Consider the following 23538-nt stretch of genomic DNA (forward strand, 5'->3'; position numbering starts at 1 on the left):
TTGCTCCTTTATCTTAGACTTGATAATGATACCAAGTATCCCAATAATTTGTCCAGATCCCTGATGGTGAATAGTGACGTCATGTTTGTTTGTAAACATTGAAAGTAGTAACCGCCTGGCTTTATTTCAATATACATACGTAAATTACCCCAACCGTTGTTATCTTTATCCTACCGAGACATTATTCAAAGGTGCACGGTAACAAAGGCGCCTGTGGCTTCGTCATTCGCAGAGTAGAGTTTTTCCCGGAAACCTATATGATAGTAGGTTTGAATCCCAGTTTCGCCAACATCTAAGATTTCCTTACGAAGCTGACACGCCTTGATATAATCGAACTAATGTTCAGTTAGGAATAGAACCAATTCTCTATCACAAATTAATCTGAAACACAATTCAATGTATTTTATTGAACATACTGACACGTGTACAATGTACCTACTACAATCATAAATATAAGTCAGTCAGTGATAATCAGAATTGTTCTCCTGACAAGTCGTGATTGTACTTGATATCCTTTGACAGTTTCGCCCTGCAAAAATGTCAGACACCGCATGCCATCCTTCACTCCTTGCACAAAGCACTATAACAACACTAGATCATTGAATGTACGAAGACGTTTACAAATTACTTACATATGGCATACATTGTCTGTCAGTGACAACCGGTATTGTTCTCCAGGCGTGTGATAACCTCGCCACAAATGAGCGCCACAGACACTGCTCGATATCCTTTACTCTTTGCACAAAACCACGACTTACACTATGACATGCAATCATCAATATGTGTTTCTTGCTCGTGATAAAATGATCATTTCCAATTCTAAAACACAACAAATCGGTAACCATTTATGTCATAAATGGTGACATAAACCCCAAACGCAATAAAAGTATCCTGTTACTCTTTGATCACATACAACGATTGACAACAATATACATATAAAACAACATATAGTGTGGTGAACAACTGAGTCTCTGTTCATATTTCAGTTGCATCACGGCATTGTTGACTGTCTACAGCTGCACTTATTGCACTGGACAGCCCCGCGACACAAGAAGGTCATATGCTGCATCTTGTCTGTAACGCTTTGCTCTCATGGCTGCTGTAGACCCATCCTTGTCCCTGGCGTTAATGTCTACCATATTCTTCGAGAGGATATGCTTCACCATCTCCACATGTCCACGCAGAGAGGCCAGGTGAAGTATGTTGTAACCCATATCATCCACTGAGGAAACTTGACCACCTTTACTCGCAAGAAGATCAAACACTTTTCTATGTCCATTATACGCTGCTTTCATTAATGGTGTCCTTCCTGACGCTCCTCTACTGGTAATGTTCACCAGGTCCTGTGACAGGAGATGCTTTACCATCTTCGAATGTCCTCCTCTGCAGGCCCAGTGCAGGATGTTGTTGCCGTAAGCGTCTACCAGTGATATATTAGCTCCCATACATACTAGATAGTCAAATACGTGTATGTGCCCATAATATGCAGCCTTCATCAGGGGAGTTGATCCAGACCTTGCTCTACTGTTAATATCAACCCTGCATTGTGATAGTACATGCTTAACCATGCCCAGGTGTCCCCTTTCAGAGGCCAAATACAGGATATTGTTGCCGTAATAATCCACTTGTGATACATTAGCTCCTTTTCTATTTAGAAAGTCAGGTTTTCTTCTATGCCCCTTCAGTGCTGCTTCCTTCTTGTCCCTGCTGAAGACGTCGACCACATACCGGTGAAAGATGCGTCTCACTCGGCCCAGGTCCCCCTCCTTACAGGCATCGTGAAGTGAGTTGTTCTGTAAAGTGTCCTGCTTGTCAACTTTATGTTGAGGAGGTCTCTCGGGGTAGTTCTGCTTCCCATCTGCAGATGAGTATGCTGCAATGGGACGGTATAAAATGTCATCAATTTTTTTCCATCAGTTATTGCATTTAAGAAAATTCAAGAATATAAAAAGCTGTTTGATAATCATAGATTGTAGCTACAAGTGATATGTTACACACCTATAATGTAACGTAGATATATACGATGTGCCAACAAAAGAAATTTCTGTGTATGTATCTTCCTTAGAATCAGAAGAAAATACATTTATGTGCCTTTTTGTTTAACTGAACATGACAAGTACATGTTTCTGACTAGAAGTCAGTGCTGCTTATCTTAACAGTAAGTTAAACTACATTAAAGCCATTTACTCATTGACGTCACTTGGAGATCAACAAAAAGAGGAAACCATCCAAAATGTGACAATGTGCTGGAATGAATGGAAGTGTGAAGGGGATTACATTTGATTACATGTTTCTTTGAAAAATGGGTACTTCAACTGTATGCGTACCATAATGGGCTTGTTCTTGCCCCTTTACCTGGCAACTACTGCGTCATTGTATGCTGTATAAACTCCCCGCTACACTATCAAAAACTTTGATAAAAACATTATTCAAAGAAATCTTTGACCAAGTTTTCTTGGTCCTCAAAGTCATCCGGTCATCAAAGTTTTTGACAGGACGTCAAAGTTTTATCTTGCCAAGGTGGATGCTACTGACGAGGAATGTTTTGTTGTTGTCATATGTATTTTGTGTATTGCATGTTGAGAAGGCGGCGTCGGGTAATCAAAGGCAGATTTGGTCCCGAGAATGGCTGGTCGTTAGTGAAACGAATGAATTAATTTTTCCAACATCTCGTCAGTCCAAAAAAGTTGACACACTTTGACTTGACTTCCGGTTAAAAAGATGTAAATGTTCCTTGCAGTTTGGTTGGCTAAATTAAATCAACGTCATCAAACTTTGATCAAAGTTTGACGAGAACTAGGATCGGTTTCTATCCCATCAAAATCCTGTCAAAAACATTACAAAGTTTTTGACAGCATGTTATTTGACCAAGTTTTTGATCAAAGTGTTTGATAGTGTAACGAGGAGCTGAAGGCTGATATCTTAAAGAGGACATGACTTAGATTCGGATTATGCAAAACACATTGTCAGTGAACAGACTTATTTTAGATGTTATGTGAACATGTCACACCACATTCTACCATCGTCTCACATACAAGGTCAACATCAAGGGTCATGACCAAGAATGTCACTTAAGCGACGTAAATAGAATGTAGATTGAGTCTTCTCTAACCCAGGCGTCAGGAGAAAATGGGAGAAAGACCAGCCATTACCTTTTGCACAGACAGCTTTTCCAGATCGTGTCACCAAACATCGTAACCCGAGACTGCACGTCTTGGATGCACAGGCACCAGTCGGGACCTTCAAACAGGAGGACTAAATGAGAATACCTCTTTGGCTTATTGTGGAATTAATCGTGTGGGCTTATGTCAAATCTAATACATTGATTAAAATAGCAATATTTCACGTTGATATAGTTTCTTATTTGATGACAATTATTTGTCATATCAACGGAAGAGAACTTGTGGAGCAACTGCAATTATCCGACTGTACCTGTTACCTGTACACCCCACTGTTACCTGTGTCCCACTGCTTTCTGTACCCCACTGTTCCTCAATTCAATTGTGTTTAAGGGATCTCGATAATTTGAATAAAAACGACAAAACCCTTTCCATAATTATAAGAAATTTACACAATTTGCCAAATATTTTCTCCAATGTTTGTTTTGTTTGTTTGTTGTTTAACGCCGCTCTCAGCAATATTCTAGCTATATGACGGTGGTTTGTAAATAATCGAGTGTGGACCAGACAATCCAGTGACGATGACATGCATCAACTAAGTCAGCGAGCCTGACCACCCGATCCCGTTAGCACAGTCTCCTTTTACGGCAAGCATGGGTTGCTGAAGACCTATTCTATCCCGGATCTTCACGGGTCATCTTCTCCGATGACCATGCGCATAAATTATTAGGGGTATAATATTTAGGCAAGAAGCGGGCATCCCCATGGGCACTAATTGAACTCTCCTCCTTGCGGATCTGTTTCATTATGCATACGAGTCAGAAAGTCTCCTCGGAAATAATAATGTTTCATATTTAGGCCAATGCATAAAGGACCCCTGAAGATTCGGGTGAGAATCGGTCTTCAGCAACCCATTCTTGCCGTTAGGGCCCTTGTCGTAAGGGGCAACTATCGGGATCGGGTGGTCAGGCTCGCGGACTTAGCTGATGCATGTCATCCTATCCCAATTGCGCAGATCCTTGTTCACAGTGTCAATGAATGGATTGTCTGGTCCAGGTTCGATTATTTACAGACCGCTGTCATATAGCTGGAATATTTCTGTGTGCAGCGTCATACAATCAGGCAAACAGAAACAATGATTTCGGAGTGACTCAGTTATCAATAAGACTGTATGACAAGAGGAATGACATCAATTTCGCCAATGTCTTCATTCCCTTTATGTCATACTGTATTCCAGCAGCTTCAACGGGAGTAGTGAGGACCATACGTGAACATCTCCTACATTTGTTCTGTAATTGAGTCACAAGCTTTTAACATTTTCTATACTTTTATTTTTGTATTTACGCCTCTGTCGTTACAGTACATGTTTATTAAGTTTCAATAACAATTATTCTTCATAACCTACCTGTCGTGTAGCTTATCATATACTAACTGTGAAAAATCAACAGAGTGTACTCGATTCTCGATGGTAGAAACACATTTACCCAAATGACGTACAAATAACTTACATCTGAATGACTCCTTGGAAGACTTATGTATCCTTCCTTCTTCTTGATCTTCTTTGATTCATCTCTTGACAAACGGCAGGTTAAAGTTTCAATATTGTATTCAACATTCAAACATGCTCCGTCTTCAATACATTTAAGCTGGCACAACTTGATGCCAATGTTTCTGATAGTGACATACCCCTGCCTCAAAGTCTCAACCGTCTTAGGTCCACACTGCGTTGTGCTTGAAGTGGAAAATACAAACATCAGAATAACTGTTAATTCCAGGAGTAGCTTCACACAGCTTCTTAAATATCTTGGTATCATCTTGCAGTGTTCACAGTGGATCACCAGCTTTGTTGGGTGTTGTTGGGCGACTACCACGGGAGCAACAATGTATGGCGGCTACCACGAGGTAGACAGTGAAGACAAGACTATGGACACCAATGTCAGGAGACTACCACCAGATAGACAGTGACCCAAGTCTATGGACACCAATGTCTGGATATCACCAACAGGTAGCTATTGAACACAAGACTATAGATATGAACACCTCTATCTGTAGACAGTGAACACAAGGCTATGGACACCAATGTCATATGTCACTACCACTCAATCGATAAGCCAACTGAAACTAACATCCACAGATTATTACAAGGTGCACAGCAAACACAGCGAATACTGTCACTGACATCCGTAGACTACTCGTCGATTATTTGTTCCTAACTGTTCAACAGTCAAGGGACATCACGTGACATTACATGTCCGTGGTATGTTCCAGTACAAGAGATAAAAATATGGGCATAAATCCTTTTATCATTTCTGACACAGACAATAGAAAGTGTTTTACTTTGTGTGTTTTTTCACAAATATTGGTATCAATTGCCATACTTTTAAGTATTTACAGCGTCTATGTATTAATATACGTTAAACAGTAAACAGTAGATAGGCTATATCGCTTAGGATGTTCCAAGTGATGCACCACCGACGTCACAACCGGTCGCGTTCTGTTTTTAACCTGACGTCCTCCCAAAACGATAATTAAACATCGATCTCGGCTCCATCAGTTATTTGGTATGGCACAACCAATTCCCCTCTCATCAACTTAACCTCCAACCTGAACCTCAGGACCTTAGACCACTAGGCTACCCACATCTTAGTACACTCAGCTACCCGCACCTAAGATCACTGAGCTACCCACACATAAGAATACTGAGCTACCCATACCTCAGATGACTGAGCTACCCTCACCTTAGGCCACTGAGCTACCCATAGCTTAGACCACTGAGCTACCCATAGCTTAGGCCACTGAGCTACCCTTACTCCAGATCACTAAGATATCCACATTTGAGATTACTGAGCTATCCTTACTCCATGGCCCACTTTCACAAAGCGATCTAAGCGCTAAGATGATCGTAATTCCCATACTTGAAAATTTGCTCATATTTTCTAGGGGTACAGTATTACCTCCTTCAGTAAACATACGTATAGTTTGTTTTAGCATTTTTAGCATCTTTATCAATCCATCTCTTTGTATCTAAGGAGGATAATGCTGTCTTGTTCATTCTTAGTCCATATATCCTGTGCTTATCACTTCTTAAAGTATTCACCTCATGTTTGAATGTTCTACCCTTGAATAATTCCTCTCTATGCTGTTCATGTTTTATATGTCTTTTTTACGACATAGCCTCTAGCTTTTCTTATCTCGTTGTTATCAACTTCTTTATAGATAAATCTTCAGTCTTATTCCAACATACTACGCAACAGGAGTTCCAGAACTATCATCCTTCATCTTATAAGTTTTATGTATTGTGGTGTTAAGATAATGAGTTATCTTTTGAGTAATCTTTTGTATCATACTTTTCTGCCATAATTTTATACACATCATCGGTTTGTAGAATCGGATATAACGCCTCGCATCTGTCACCATAAGTTCAATGTAATAGAAATCATACATTAAGTAATTTGACAAATCAAGAATACTAATACCAGCTTATACTGGTCTGTTGAATTTTATATTACTCTTCCCTTATATGTTATGCCGCTTAGTCATTATGAACTATTTTACTATTAGTTTCCTGAGACTTTCGTCCTCATTAGATCTGACCAATTCAACATCAACACGCCTCCTTAGATTCTTCATAGTTTTACCAAATACTTCAAGTTATTCATGAGCTTTTACAGATTCTTTTCGAAATCACTGGTAGCCATCTTTCTTAAATCAGTGTTTCATCTTATATAGGGCTCTACCAAGGACTTTCCTCAAAATTTAGAACTCTGCATATTTTCTTTAGTTTCATGCCTTATGATAGACAAAAACTGGAGACTTTTATAGTGGAGTATTTTGTCTTACCAATCAAATTTGGTACGAGTTTCTCTAAGTTAGCTTACTAAGTCTTACCCATCAAGTTATGTTGATATTCGGACATCCAATCTCTATTAATCATTACTCATTCATGATCAGGAGCTAGTGGGTAACTGTACTGATGGTTATGTTGGATAAGTCATCTTCTTAGGGTGTTGTAGGTTTACTGGAATCATATCCTTCCACCAATTTACCAATGACTCAAAGAAACTGAACCATAGCTACAAACAACAAGTGATTCTCTTCATTCAAGTATCGCGATTCAACTCGAGGTACGTTTACACATGTTCACTAGAAGAGTCCAATCGAGACACATTTAAACATTAAATACTTGATTATCTGAATATGTCATCACTTTGCTTTGAAAATACAAAAGGAAGCAAGAGTCGAGCAAGGATTGTAGAAATGTACATATTTGAACGGACATGTTTAAGCTCTTGCTTGGTGTTGATGTTGTCGTGTTGCACAGAGAACAATGGGGAGTCGGACACCTTGGAACTTGGTGTGCAAGCGTAACATTTCAAAAGCAAGGAAATGTTTTTCCTGAATCTTGTCCATCACATTAGTGTCAAAAGGGACAGAGAAGTCGATTATATGAATGATTTCATTGGATTTATCAAAAAGGAAAAAAGGAGGTTTGTTGGCTTTGTAGGTTTGGTACCTCCCAATCTGCTAACTGACATTTGGAGATTACCCATGTTTGCTACCAGGAATTAAGCCCTTGTGACAATCTGGGTAATGCAGAAGGCTGCAGTGTTAGGGAGTCTTCACATCCTATGAAAGGTTCTCGGTAGGTTCGACTAGGCAGCGCTCGCTGGTAGCAGTCCCATTCGTTTTCTGGGATGTCAGAAAAATATATTCCTAAAGACTGCATCATAACAAGGAGGAACTGAATCATAACACGGGTGACTTCAACTTCACAATACTCAACATTCCCTTCATGTTGAGCATTATTGTATCAACTTGAGGTACAATTGAGAATGCTTTTTTCAAAGGTTTCGAAGAGCGTCATGCAACCCTTAATCAGAATTTGTTTAATTCGACATTCTAGGCCTTAGTAACACTTTAAAATTTGGCACACCAGTAATCCAAAGAACACTCTGGACACTAATGTTTGGAGGCTACCGCGAGGTAGACAGTCAAACACAACTATTGAGCCCAATGACCGAAGACTACCACCAGGTAGACATTGAATACAAGACTATGAACACCAAAGTTTGGAGGCCAACACCAGGTAGACAATGAACACAAGACTACAGAAGACTAGCGTCAAGTCGATAAACGCACTGATATTAATTTCCGCAGATTATAACAAGATGCACAGTGATCACAGCAGCAACTGTCATCAACATCCGGAGAATTCCAGTTGTATTTTTTCCCCCTCACTTGTAAACCAGTAACTATAGTGTGTGAGAGTGAGTTTGTGTATGTGAATGTGTATGTGTGTGTGTGTGTGTGTGTGTGTGTGTGTGTGTGTGTGTGTGTGTGTGTGTGTGTGTGTGTGTGTGTGTGTGCGATTGTGTGAATAATCATTCACCACATTCTCTGAGTTATATGTTAAAAGTAATCAAAAGGAAAAAGGTTGGAAATTGTAAGCCTCGTCAACCTAAATTTACGCTTTCCACTTACACCTTTTCCAAATTGACAGTTAAGAATGTTTCTGTTCTGTGTAGCACTATCTGTAGAATCAACAGTTCCCAGAAATACATTCATTATGTAAGGAACTGGCTGTCGTATTTCCGTGTGGTACATTAGTCATTGTCTATCAGAAGACCAGTGACAGTGTCATGATTCAGAACAATATATCTGCTCCTCTTTGAAAATACCATGGTTAGAAAAAACTTGTTTTGGTTTTGGATGTATGGCTTGACGTAGATGTGCATAAGTGAAACATTTTAACCGTTTCCTGTGTGAACATTGAAATATGTGATGTCGCGAAGAACGTTGTCAGATATAATTTACATCCTTTCCTGGTCCTCTACAGCAGACGGACCACTTGGCTTTGAGAAACTGCATAAGGATTTACATTTCGTTCCCATTGTTGATCAGTACATACACATACAAAAGCACCAGTATGCAAACTATACGCTACAATAATTGCTTCCATGAATAGTTTCAGAAGAAAAGTTCTTGAAAGACATGTCTAATACAATGACAATAGCCATGACATATTTTATTGACAATAGATCCATACAACAAATTACTATGATATAATGAACACCTTTGCGCTGGTTATGACTTATTGTTCCATACTGGATCCTGAACATATTGAACACAAACTTTCCTGGCATAGATATTGTTTTCATTTATTTGATAAACACATAGATCTCTTATCATGACAATTAATCATACTAGGGAAAAATACATGGATAGTGTACATCATTATATTTGAGGCAGTGCAAGAGTACATGTTCTTCTAAAATAGATCATTCAATACAAAGACTCTTCCTTGAATGTACAGTTATTAAACATTTCCGATGTTTCTGAATGCTTAATTCATTATATGACTGACCCGTGAAGAGCTCACCCGTTTAATATTTAATATCAATGCAGGTTTATTAAATAACATCACTTGAGAACGGGACTATTTTATCCGTCAGTTGGTCATTCGAACTTGGCCGTCGATAGCACTATGCAAATGTACTCTGCAACGTTTCCTCCTAGACGGATAATTTAATCCCGATTGACACTAGCATTGTTCACAAAACACCAGAGATGCATAGACACATTACCCATGCATCTCATGCCTGTATTATTAACATATTGCACTTAAATATGTCAAGTCCTTGTGTTTTTATACAGTAAACTATGGTGAAAACGAACTCAAAGGGACCATTAATATTAGTTCGTTACAACAGTAGTTCGTTATAAGCATATACAAAGCATATATACAGCAAATGCACCGAACCAAAAAGCAGTTCGTTATATCCGTCAGTTCGTTATGAGCTTGTTCGTTATAAACGTAGTTTACTGTAGTTACCTATTTCAGGATTTGCGAAGAATTAGATAGAGTATACTGACTATCTCTTTTGCATTGTATTATTGCCAACATTGTGGCATTATTAGGCTCTAACCATCACCAATAAACAAAACATTATGGTTAAAGATCATCACAACAGTCATCGCAACGTCTACTTACGACCTTGACCTTCATGTTGTAAATGAGTGTAGTGCCTCCTGGACCAAGTGGAGAGTCGCTAGAAATTCAATATTGCATCGTGAATCTTGTTTGCTCCGAAATTGAACAGATAGTGGAACCTAACGGTAATGACTCGTTTGAACTCACACAGCCAACATAAGGTGCCTCGAGGAGTCAATCGTGTTGCAGATCCTCTCACATAGATTTTCCATTTAATGTAAATATTTCTAACTTGGTGATGTTTGTGTACATAAATTATATCATGAACACGAATTTAGAATCGGCATCTTATCGTTTCGTATAATCGATCTTTTAGAAAGCTGGGACTTTATTTCCAGGTTGCACTTTGAGAGAACAGTCTGTGATCGAATAATCAACTACGAATGTTGTATTCATACGCCAATCTTATAGCTTCAACGTCTGTTTTCAACGTTGGATTTAGATAACATGCAAAGTTTAATCGAGTAATCAATAAATTACTTAACTCGTCCCTCTTGTACACCGTTTGTATTACAACTCGTGTATTTCAAAACGTATCTAACTCGCTTTCGCTCTTTAGTTACATTTAAAAAATTCACTCATTGTATAAACACGGTATGTTACGGTACTCGTTTAGGAATCTTTATATATCCACTTCGACATTCAAGCAATGTCTTCTCACAGTTAGTTACATCTATGTTACATATCTATTCTGCTTTTTTATAATCACTTTTGGAAGTAGAGTGTACCATCAATCCATCTTTGTTTAAAAACGTCAAGAAACAGGGATTTGTTACCGACATCTTGACAAATGCCAATCTGGTTTATAACCATACATCTTTCTTTGTTTAGAGGGGGGCACGGCTGGCCCAGTCGTCTAAGGCGCCGCGATTCGCTGTGCAGAGTTGCGCCCCTTGGTCACGTCAGAAACCTATGATTGTGGGTTCGAATCCGGGTTCGCCCCGGTTATGTTTCTAGGTTTTTCAGCACCATACCCGTGATCGTGGGTTTCACCAAAGTGGTAAACGTCTGAGACCTGCATCACTTCGGGCTTTCCTCCCACATTAAGCTGACACGCCGTGATATAACTGGACTACTGTTAAAAGCGGCGTAAAACCCAACTCACTCACTCAATCACTTTGTTTAGAGACGTCGGGAAACTGGGATTTGTTATCGACTTCTTGACCAATATATGCCTCCAAAACCATATAAGAAAACAGATTTCTAAGCATATCATAGAATTGAAATGGATTCTTGTCAACCGTCATTGATAGAACCGAAGATACATCCAGGCGATAAAACCCTTTCCATATTCATAAGAAATCTCTGCTGATTCCGATTACACCATTAGCGAGATCTTGATTTTTAATGAGATTGATCAAATCAAAACACGCAGATAACTGGTTACAGGACAGCCATTTTGTGATTAAGTACGGTCACATGTACAACTTAAAATTTAAAACGTATTAAATCGCCAGCAAGTGTCTGTTGGTAAGTGACATTGGCACTGACTAATATACTGAACAGCATTGAAAACACACCAGCAATAAATCTTGAAATATTACAAAAACAACTTGAGCAATCACCGATTTTAATTAGAACAGACATAGACGGATTATTAGGAAAGACGACAAAGGAAACAGGAATACCACACAGTAAGTACATTTACGTCATCAGTGTAAGGAAGACACATAGGGTTAAAATGAAAAGTCAATATCTGGTATGTCCGCCATTGGCGGCAACACAGGCCATGCAACGTCTTCTCATTGATCGAATAAGTCTGCGAATAGTGTTCTGGGGCATTCCACTCTAGACATAGTGTATCTTTAAGATCTCTCAGGTTCCTTACTTGCGGACGACGTGAGAGGCGTTGAACCAGGTAATCCCATAGATGTTCAGTTGGCGATAGATCGGGTGACAGGGCTGGCCATCGAAGCAGAGGCACATTATTGTTAGCTAGGTACTGTGTTGAAACACGTGTTGTGTGCGCTCTTGCATTATCTTGCTGGAAAGTGTGCATATCCTGGTGCTGATGAAATAATGGGATGACGTGATCTGCCAATATGTTATTCCTGTAGTAAAGGGCATTAACTCTTCCACGACAAACATGGAGCTCTGTTCGATGATTATGACTGATGCCGCCCCACACCATGACACTCCCTCCCCTCCATCGATCTGTCTGAACAACGCAGTCATTGTGGTAACGTTCTCCACATCGACGCCACGCTCGCAGTCGACCGTAAGGAAATTCCGTAAATGAAAACGGGACTCATCGGGAACAGCACACCATGCCACTACCGCAATCTCCAATGACGATGCCTTTTGGCCAAACGCAGACGTTCATTTTGATGTCGATCAGTGAGTATTGGTCCAACATATGGACGTCGAGCACGTAGCCCTGCTGAGTGGAGACGTCGACGTACGGTGTCAGCGCTGATTAACCCCGTCGGCCTTGTACGGTTGCTGCAGACCTGGTAGCCGGAAGTGTACGATCACGAAGATGCCGACGAACAATATGGCGATCCTGACGTGGTGTAGTTACACGACGTTGACCCGGACGTGGTCGATCTCTGGTGGTTCTTGTCTGCAAGTATCTGCTCAATAGCCTGAGGACTGTTGAATGATGGCATTGAAACCGTTGTGCAACGACTCTACTTGACGTACCAACTTGAAGCACGTTCACGTTCCTCTGCTGTTAATTTTAGCATTTCTTGTGTCAGCACCCTTTACGTCTGCAGCAACAAGTGATGTGGCTTTTAAAAGTCTGTCTTTTATAACCCTATTCTGCATGCTTCCCGTGAAACAAAACACGTTTTCCATGATGTGCACGCAGTGTGTTGCGTTTTGGCGATTTCGCTCACAAATTAGGAATGTGTTTTGACTAGCTGTTCTTCTTCATGCTTCGTCCAGAACGTCGTTTATTACCCATTCACTTATATATTTTCATATGACTTAAGCCCAGATAAAAATACATCCATTTTCATTGTGGTGCGTTTTCAATGCTGTTCAGTATATATAGTGTACTGTTGTCACCTATGCGTCCGCGTGACTCTCCACAAGTGAAAGTGCATCATGGTTTTAATGACTAAAGACTATTATTTTGATATTAATGATAACAATTATCACTTTAATTTGTTTAAATCAACGATGGTCAATTCTGACTCGAAACCCGACAGACAAGGACAACTCCATGTTTGGCACTAATTTCTGATATCTTAGACTTAATAATGATAACAAGTACCCCAATTATTTGTCCAGAACCCTGATGGTCAATAGTTTGTTTGTAAACATTGAAAGTAGTCCCCACCTCTTTTTTATTTGAATATAAATACGTAAATTACACAAACCGTTGTTATCCGTTGGCTTTATCCTACCGAGACATCTACCCACTATAGAAAGGTCCACGGTAAAAAAGGCACCTAAGGGTTCTTCATTCGCAGAGGAGAGTTTTTCCCGGAAACTTATATGATAGTAGGTTTAAATCCCAGTTTCACCAATATCTAAGATTTTCTCAACGAAGCTGACCAGCCCTGATATTACTGAAATAATGTTCAGTTAGGAATAGAAACCAACTCCCTCTCACAAATTAATCTGAAGCACATTTCAAAATATTTTATTGAACATAAAGACTCGTGTATAATATACCTACTTAAGTCATAAATGTATGTTGGTCAGTGATAATCAGTATTGTTCTGACATGCCGTAATTGTACTTGATGTCACTTGACATGTTGCCATACTAAAATGTCAGACACTGCACGCTATCCTGCACTCCTTGCACAAAACCATGACTTAGACTATAAGAAACATTAGGTCATTGAGTATACGAAGACGTTTACAAATCACTTACATATGACTTACATTGTCTGTCAGTGACAACCAGTATTGTTCTCCAGGCGTGTGACAGAGGATCATACACTGACGATATCCTTCACTCCTTGCACAAAACCTAACTAAGACTAAATAATCAATGTATGTTACCTAGTGGTCATAAAAGGATTATTTCCAATACTACTAACAACACATTGGTAACCATTAATGTTTCTCTCTGATTACTTACAGCTATTCATACAACATACGTATACAACCACACATAGTGTGGTGAACAGATGAGTTCCCGTTCATTTTTCAGTTACATCACGGCATTGTTAAAAGTTCACAGCTGCACTCATTGCACTGGACAGCCCTGCGACACAAGAAGGTCATAAACCGCACCTTGTCTTGTACGCTTGGCTATCATGGCTGCTGTTTCCCCATTCTCGTTCCTGGCGTTAATGTCTGTCATGTTCTGTGAGAGGATATGCTTCACCATCTCCACATGTCGACCATATGTGGCCAGATGAAGGATGTTGTCACCATAATCGTCAACTGAGGAAATTCTTGCATCTTTACTCGCAAGAAGATCAAACACTTTTCTACGTCCATAATACGCTGCACTCATCAGTGCTGTCCTTCCCAAAGTTCCTCTACTGTTAATGTTGACTAGGTCGTGTGACAGGATATGCTTAACCATCTTCACATGTCCTTCATGTGAGGCAACATGAAGTATGTTGTCGCCGAACTTATTCACTAGAGACATATTAGCTCCCTTACTTACGAGAAACTCAAACACGTCTCTGTGTCCATGATACACAGCCTTCATCAGGGGAGTTTTCCAAGACTTTTCTTTACTATTAATATCAACGCCGCATTGAGAGAGTACATATTTCACCATGTCCACATGTCCCCCAATGCAGGCTAAGTGTACGATCTTGTTGCCGTTATGATCCGCCAGTAATATGTTAGCTCCTTTTCTTATAAGAAGATCAAATATTCTTCTGTGTCCCTTCTGTGCGGCCATCATGAGTGGTGTCCTTCCTTGCCTCTTGTCTCTACTGTTGACGTCGACACCACCTCGGGACAAGATGCGTCTCACTCGGCCCAGGTCCCCCTTCCTACAGGCATTGTGCAGTGGGATGTTCTCTAAAGTTGCCTGCTTGTCAAGTGTATGTTGAGGAGGTTTCTCTGGGTAGTTATGCTTCCCATCTGTAGATGAACATGTTATAATGGTAACGTGCATTTTATACTTTTGTCTAACTGCGCAGGGCTATCATATTTTATTGGCTAGAAAGTTCACAACACGTTTTCTCCGGACTCCGGGGTCAGTTGTAACCACCTTTAAAGCCATTCATGTAACTTGGACAGGGAAACACCATCCAGAATGTGACAGTTGCTGTAATGATTGGGAGTGTGACGGAGACTACATTTGATTACACTTGATGTTTCTTTTGAAAATGATACTACGAATGTATTCCTTCGGAAGTCCTTCTGCTACAAGTTTAATGTGGAATACATTACAGATCCTAATTTTACTTCTTCTGAACGTCTGTCAAACATTGTCAGTACCTCGCTATTTTTCTAAAAGAATTTCACTGGTTGTGTTGTCAAATACCAGTATTCCCATCCTATCCCGTCAATGCAAATACAACCCATTAGATAAGATTTTACCATAGCACTGACAATTAAGACTTTCTGAAGTTGAAAGCAAATCTGTGACCCGCTCTGCATCGTCTTCAATGGCAAAAGTTAATGCTGAATGGAACAATCATATATCTATCTACTCACAGTCTGTGCACGCCGTGATATGACTGGAATAATGTTAAAAGCGGCGTTAAACCCAACTCACTCACTCACTCACAGTCAGTGCCATGATCAGACCTCTCTGCCTTGACTAAATAAAACAGATGAGCAAGAAAGGGCATACTAGTTAGATGCTTGACTCAGATGTAAGGTGAACATGTGCCACTCTATAGAAAGTATTCGTCTCAGATGCAATAACATCAATGATTATGACCAAGAATGTCACTTCAATGACGTACGTAAATTGTAGAGTGAGTGTTATCTAACTCAGTCCGGAGAGTAGATGGAAGAAAATGTGAGAAAGACCAGCCATTACCTTGAACACAAACAGCTTTTCCAGATCGCGTCTCCAAACATCGTAGCCCGGGACTGCAAGTTTTGGATGCACAGACACCAGTCGGGACCTTCAAACAGGAGGAAGAAGGAGAATATGAGGATATCTCCTAGCTTTGTCCTGTTATTGAATCCCATGAGCTAATATCGTTCACAAAACATTTATTCATGTACTACGTCTCGATCATTACATCTCATGCTTGATATTTTTCAATGATATATATTTATCATTACCTGCCTGTCGTGTAATTTGTAATGTACTCACTGTGAACAAATCAACTGAGTATACAGGATTCCGGTATTAACACATTTACTCAAATGACGTACAGATAACTCACATCAGAATGACTCCTTGGAAGACTAATGTATCCGTCCTTCTTCTTGATCTTCTTTGATTCATCTCTTGATAAACGGCAGGTTAAAGTTTCAATATTGTACTCAAAATGCAAACATGCTCCACTTTCAATACACTTTAGCTGGCACAACTTGATGCCAATGTTTCTGATAGTGACATACCCCTGCCTCAAAGTCTCAACCGTCTTAGGTCTACACTGCATTGTGCTTGAAGTGGAAAATACAAACATCAGAATAACTATTAATTCCAGGAGAAGTTTCACACAGTCTCTTAAATATCTTGGTATCATCTTACAATGTTCACAGTGGATCACCAGCTATGTTAGTTGTTGTTGTGCGACTACAACGGGATGGTTCACGTTCAGGTGGACAGTTAACAACAATGTATTGAGGCGACCACCAAGTAGAAAGGGAACACAGGACTATGGACACCAATGTATGGCGGCTACCACCAGGTAGACAGTGAACACAAGACTATGGACACTAATGTCAGGAGACTACCACCAGGTAGACAATGACCCAAGACTATGAACACCTTTATCTGGAGACTACCATCAGGTAGACAATGAACACAAGATTAAGGACACCAGTGTATGGAGACTACCACCAGATAGACACTGACCCAAGACTACAAAGACAAATGCCATATATCACTACCACTCAGTTGATAAGCCAACTGAAACTAACATCCACAGATTATTACAAGGTGCACAGCAAACACAGCAAATACTGTCACTGATATCTGTAGACAACTCGTCGATTATTTGTTCCTGACTGTTCACCAGTCAAGGGACATCACGTGACATTACACGTCCTTGGTATGTTCCAGAACAAGAGATGCAAATAAGAGCAACAATCCTTTTATCATTTCTGAGACTGACAATAGAAAGTGTTGTACTTCGTGTGTTTTTTTTTACAAATATTGGTATCAATTGCCATACGTTTAACTCTTTACTGCGTCTATGTATTAATATACGTGAACCAGCAAACGATAGATAAGCTATATCGCTTAGGATGTTCCAAATGATGCACCATCGACGTTACTGCCGCTCGCGTACTGTTTTTTAGCCTGATGTCATCCCAAAACGATAATTAAACATCGATCTCTGCTACATTAAATATTTGGTATAGCAAAACCGACTTCCCCTCTCATCAACTGAACCTCCAACCTGAACTTCAGTACCTTAGACAACTAGGCTACCCACACCTTAGGACATTCGGCTATCCGCACCTAAGATCACTGAGCTACCACACATCAGAATCTTGAGCTATCCATACCTTAGGCCACTGAGCTACCCTTACTCGAGGGTCCACTTGCACAAAGTGATCTAAGCGCTAAGATGATCATAACTCCCATACTTTAACATGGGCTTACAATAGTCTTAGCGCTAAGATTGCTTTGTGCAAGTTGGCCCAGATCACTAAGATATCCTTATATGAGACCACTGAGCTACCCCTACCTTAGGCCACTGAGCTACCCCTACCTTAGGCCACTGAACTACTCATACCTTCGATTAATGAGGTATCCCTACAGTGAGATACCCTTACCTTAGATCACTGAAATACCCTTAACTTAGATCACTGAGCTACTATTACTTTAGATCACTCAGCTAGTCTTACCTTCGATTACTGAGCTGACCGTACCTTAAACCCAAAGCTACCTGTACCATGAAATACTGAGCTACATTTTATTCATTGTTAGGCGGTGTAGATAATTCTTCACACACAAAGAAATCATCACATCTGCGATGTCGGTTAATGCTTTTGGCCATGATGAAAGTTGGGGGCCCTTTCAACCTTTTTTCATATTTTCCACTTTCCCCTTTTCATGGGTTATTTGTGAAAACCGTATGTCAGTAGAATCTACAGTTCCCAGACAAATGCATTCAGTATGCATGGAACTGGGTGCCACATTTCCCTGTGGTACGTTAGTCATTGTTTATCAGAAGACCATTGACAGTGTCGTTATCCAGGAGCAATAAATCTGCCCCTTTGGAAAAACCATGGTTAGAAAAAAATATCAAATTCCCTTTCTTGATTGTATGTGCGTATTGGCTTAAGTACGAGACTTGGAACGTCTTCGGTATTTCTTGTCTACATTCTGAAATATGCCATGTCTTCAACGATTTTATCTGAATCCTTACCTAGTTGTCTACAGCTGACACACCACCTGACTTTGGCAGACAGGGTTGTGCATTTAATTTCCATTGTTGATCAGCACAATCCCTTAATAGCATCATTATGTACCAATCAGTCCATAAAATCACTGTTGATAGTTTCAGAAGAAGGGATCAAAAAGACATGTCTGGTGCGAAAAATACTTTCTGTTTCTGTCAATGTCATGTGATGTCAAATATAACTCTTTACTGTGTCCACTGAGCTATCCACACCTTTGACAAGTGAGTACCAACACCTAAGACCACTGAGCAACCCAATTCTTAGGCGAATAAGCTGCCCACGACTTAGCCCACTGAGGTATCCGCACGATGTCTTCAACGATTTTATCTGAATCTTTACCTGGTAACAGCTGACACACCACGTTACTTTGATAGACTGGACAAGGATGTCCCTAATAGCATCATTATGCACCAACTAGTCCACAATAGCACTTTTCATGGATAGTTTCAGAAGAAAGGATTAAGTGAGTGAGTGAGTGAGTTGGGTTTAACGCCGCTTTTAACAGTATTCCAGTTATATCGCGGCGTGTCAACTTAATGTGGGAGGAAAGCCCGAAGTGATGACAAAGGATTAAGAAGACACACGTAGTACAGAAACTAGTTATGTCATGCATATCTGTCCACTTTTCACCTTTTGTTTACATCATTACATTACTTCTAGACTACCTATCAACTTAACGGACAGGATAAGTAGGAACACAACAAAGATAATATTTACGTCATGAGATCGAACTATGGTCATTTTAAATTGCAATGTCAGTAAACGACGACTTGGTGTCATCTAATGACGCATAAATAAGGAAGAGCCAAACCGCCATAACAGACGTGTAGACGTGTAGACGTGTAGACGTGTACCTTTTGAATGTTGGATAAGTTATGATAGATGGTGTGAGTGAGTGAGTGAGTAAGTGAGTATGGTTTTACGCGGCTTTAACAATATTCCAGCAATATCACGGCGGGGGACACCAGAAATGGGCTTAACACATTGTACCCATGTCGGGAATCGAACCCGGGTCATCGGCGTGGCGAGCGAACGCTTTAACCACAAGGCTACCTGACCGCCCCTATGATAGATGGAACAGTAAAGTTGGCTGAATGTTGCCTTGAACGTCATTTCAGTTATATGTGTAAATCTAAATGTACATACTCTGTCTCCCTTGGGCACGCCAGGTTTCGAATCCCGGTTCGCCCAAATTATGTTTCTAGGTTTGTCAGCACCATACCCGTGCTCGTGGGTTTCACCGAAGTGGTAAACGTCTGAAACCTGCATCACTTCGGGATTTCCTCCCCCATTAAGCTGACACGCCGTGATATAACTGGAATACTGTTAAAAGCGACGTTAAACCGAACTCACTCACTCACACATACTCTGTGACATTTTCCGGGATCATGATATTCAGGCTCATTCTCTGAAATTAAATTTTACGATCATACGCTTTTGCTGTATAGTTGTCACTGTGTCACGCTAGACACCTGGGATCATTGGTTCGAGTCCCGGTTCGGTTTCTAGGTTTGTCAGCACCATACTTGGGCTCGAGAGTTTAACCTCTGAGAGCTGCATCGCGTAAGGCTTTGCTCCCACATTAAGCTGACATGCCCTGATATAACTTGAATATCGTTTAAAAGCGGCGTTAAACTCACTCTTTCACTCAAGAACTGCATCACTTCGGGCTTTCCTACCACTTTAAGCTGTCATGCCCTGATATAACTTGAATATCGTTTAAAACCCAACTCACTCACTTCGCTTGACATGGAATGGATGAGATAATGCAAACAGTATATCATTTGGTTAGTATCTACACGCGTGCTGACATGTTTCGTTACTTCTGCAATATAATAGAGAAAGACATATTCAGCTGTGCATTTGTACGTATGGGACGGCAAATAAGCGTTTTTAACACCGTGAACAAAAGCTATGAGGAAAACTTTTTGAAACACAATAGGGAAAGCGAATCTCAGAGGCGCATTTGTACGCACAGGGAGGGAAATGAATATTAATCACACAATAAAAACTAGGAGGAAAATATTCTGAAACCTAATTCATGTGCCATGTACAAAGGGCACCAGCATGGCTTTGTGACAGTACGTACTTCCTCTACATATGTTTCCTCTGTTGATATCACATCAAACGTAGATCTCATAAATCACTTCACCCAACCACTGATAACAAAATCCCTCCATTGAACACACGTTCAATTGAAACTTCCTCTATAGTAGCAGTAGTCTATACATTGTTGAAAAACACGCACATGCAATTCAGCGTGTTTAGCATAATTGATCTCCCACAAGATATGAAGTATATTACTCAAAGTTCGATAAGGATCACCACTAAAACAGGTATTGCCTCAAATTGTGTGCATCTGTTCAAATAGCCAAAGAATGTTTGTGTGTGAAGAAATGTTTAATGAACAAAAGTCAGTTGTCATGTGCCGCACATTGCCAATAAACAATATGTGACCAATCCGTCAGATCACACGTCAAAATGAAAGTATCTGACCAAAGCTAAAATTTCAAAAACTAATTGTTTTTGTGAAAAACCAAAACTCTTAGTAGCGTATGAAATACACGAGATGCGATCACGGCCTGGCATCATCGTCTCATGCTCCGGATAAGTCTCTGGATGATTGGCAAGGGAAGATTGTGCCACTCTTCAGTAAAAACATCGCCGAGTTCATGTAAAGATCCCAGAAGGATAGGGCGTCGTGAAAGGTCAATCCGCAGCTCGATCCACATGTGTTCGTTAGGGTTGAATTCTGGTGATCAGGCTGGTCACTACATGCGAACAGTTGTCTCCTGCTCTTAGTAGGCATCGACGAGCATGCCACGATGAGGTTGTGTGTAACCGTCCATGAGGATGAAGTCAAGTCTGATCGTGAAAGGTCAATCTGCAGCTCGTTCCACATGTGTTCGTTAGGGTTGAATTCTGGTGATCAGGCTGGTCACTACATGCGAACAGTTGTCTCCTGCTCTTAGTAGGCATCGACGAGCATGCCACGATGAGGTTGTGTGTAACCGTCCATGAGGATGAAGTCAAGTCTGATCGTGAAAGGTCAATCTGCAGCTCGTTCCACATGTGTTCGTTAGGGTTGAATTCTGGTGATCAGGCTGGTCACTACATGCGAACAGTTGTCTCCTGCTCTTAGTAGGCATCGACGAGCATGCCACGATGAGGTTGTGTGTAACCGTCCATGAGGATGAAGTCAAGTCTGATCGTGAAAGGTCAATCTGCAGCTCGTTCCACATGTGTTCGTTAGGGTTGAATTCTGGTGATCAGGCTGGTCACTCCATGCGAACAGTTGTCTCCTGCTCTTAGTAGGCATCGACGAGCATGCCACGCTCGATGAGGTTGTGTGTAACCGTCCATGAGGATCAAGTCAAGTCTGATTGCACCAGCGGTCTCACATACACATCTAGAATGTCTTCCCTACACCATACAGCTGCCATTGTGCCGCGCTGTTAGACACAGAATAGGTTCTTTCAGCTCTACTGATCCCAGCCCCCTCCAAAGCGGTCATGTTCGGCTACGTGGGAATCACCGAATCTTTCTCCTGGTCTAGTCACACTCGGGCACGACGATTTGTGAAGTCTAGAGAGTATCTTGGATCACCATTGAAACAAACTGGACCCCAGTCCAAACGTGCCTGCCTAGGGCGTCGGGTCAGTGGGATGCGAATGCATGGCCTCCGTGACCGGCGAACAGCAGCACGGAGACGATTACAGATAAATATTTTCCCATTTTCCCATTTTCCGTGACTGGCGAACAGCATCACGGAGACGATTACAGATCAATACTTTCCCATTTTGTCATTGTATGTAATCTTTTCCTGACCGGCGACAAGCATCACGGAGACGATTACAGATATATATTTTGCCATTTTGTCATTGTATGTAATCTTTTACGTGACCAGCGACAAGCATCACGGAGACGATTACAGATGAATATTTTCCCATAATCTTTTCACCGACACCCATGAAAGCAAAAGAAGATAACGTATGCTGAATTCACAGGAATTCATTATTTGTCAGTGAGTATAACATATGGTCTCTGTAAAGTATTAGAGACATCTCTTACTTACACTATCTCTGGATCGTATATAACACAAACTTAACAATAACGAGTTCCTGTGTTGACTGTTGTTACCATGAAGCCTTATAAAACAAAACCACAATATCATCATTTTGAGATATCAGAATTTTAAAATTGAATGTTTTGTGCGCTTTATGAGCATTTGAGAAAGGAGATCATTTGCACTGGTAATCTCTCTTACAAATGTGTGGTTCAGTATTGCTCCTGTTGAATTATAAAGATTTGAACAAAAATACAAAAGAGAACTATCCTAAAATTGCATCAATTTTAAAAACATTTTCCTAAAACAACAGTTAATACAATAAACCACAACATAAAAATATACGCATCTGCATGACTAGATTTATTATTAATCGAATCTTTTATTTGAATGCTAGAATGAACTTAACCTAGGAATATGTGGTTGGCGTATTTACTTTTGATAGCAGTGGATGGTTATTTTTGACATTACTATTTTGACACTTTTAGGCCATGTGGGTTGGAATTTTAGCCAGATATCTCTCTATTGGCGTCCTACGGAACCATACTGTGTGGTTGCTGTAAGGCAATACATAAAGCGACAAAATCCTTTCCATATCCAATCGATCCAGAGTCGATTGTATGATTCAGACAATATCATGAACATGTGTTTATGAATCACAATCAGATACCTTTATAATTGGGAATGCACGCCTAACTCAATTTGTAAATATGTTTCTTGCTTGGCTCAGTATGGCTTTATGATATATCAACTTGTTCGGCCAACACACACAATTGCTATCTCTGCATGGGCGTTTCGGTGTAGAGCTATCCTCTACACATCCTGATACATTCAAATGGTTATCATCCATTGTGATAACTTACACAAACTTTTTCCTCTTAACAATCTATTAGCATAGAT

General features: G+C 40.4%; 1 protein-coding gene across 1 annotated transcript; it reads right to left on the bottom strand.

Moving 5' to 3' along the window:
* Nucleotides 1-1022: 1022 nt before the first annotated feature.
* LOC124115274 (ankyrin-1-like) lies at nucleotides 1023-16178 on the bottom strand. Its single transcript, XM_046476204.2, has 3 exons — nucleotides 16037-16178; nucleotides 14304-15113; nucleotides 1023-1873 (listed from the first exon to the last, which is right to left on the bottom strand). The coding sequence occupies exons 1-3, from the start codon at nucleotides 16176-16178 to the stop codon at nucleotides 1023-1025; spliced, it is 1803 nt and encodes a 600-aa protein (XP_046332160.2).
* Nucleotides 16179-23538: the final 7360 nt, after the last annotated feature.

The sequence above is a fragment of the Haliotis rufescens genome, unplaced genomic scaffold (assembly GCF_023055435.1).
Source record: "Haliotis rufescens isolate VD_foot unplaced genomic scaffold, xgHalRufe1.0.p SCAF_53, whole genome shotgun sequence".
Classification (NCBI taxonomy): domain Eukaryota; kingdom Metazoa; phylum Mollusca; class Gastropoda; order Lepetellida; family Haliotidae; genus Haliotis; species Haliotis rufescens.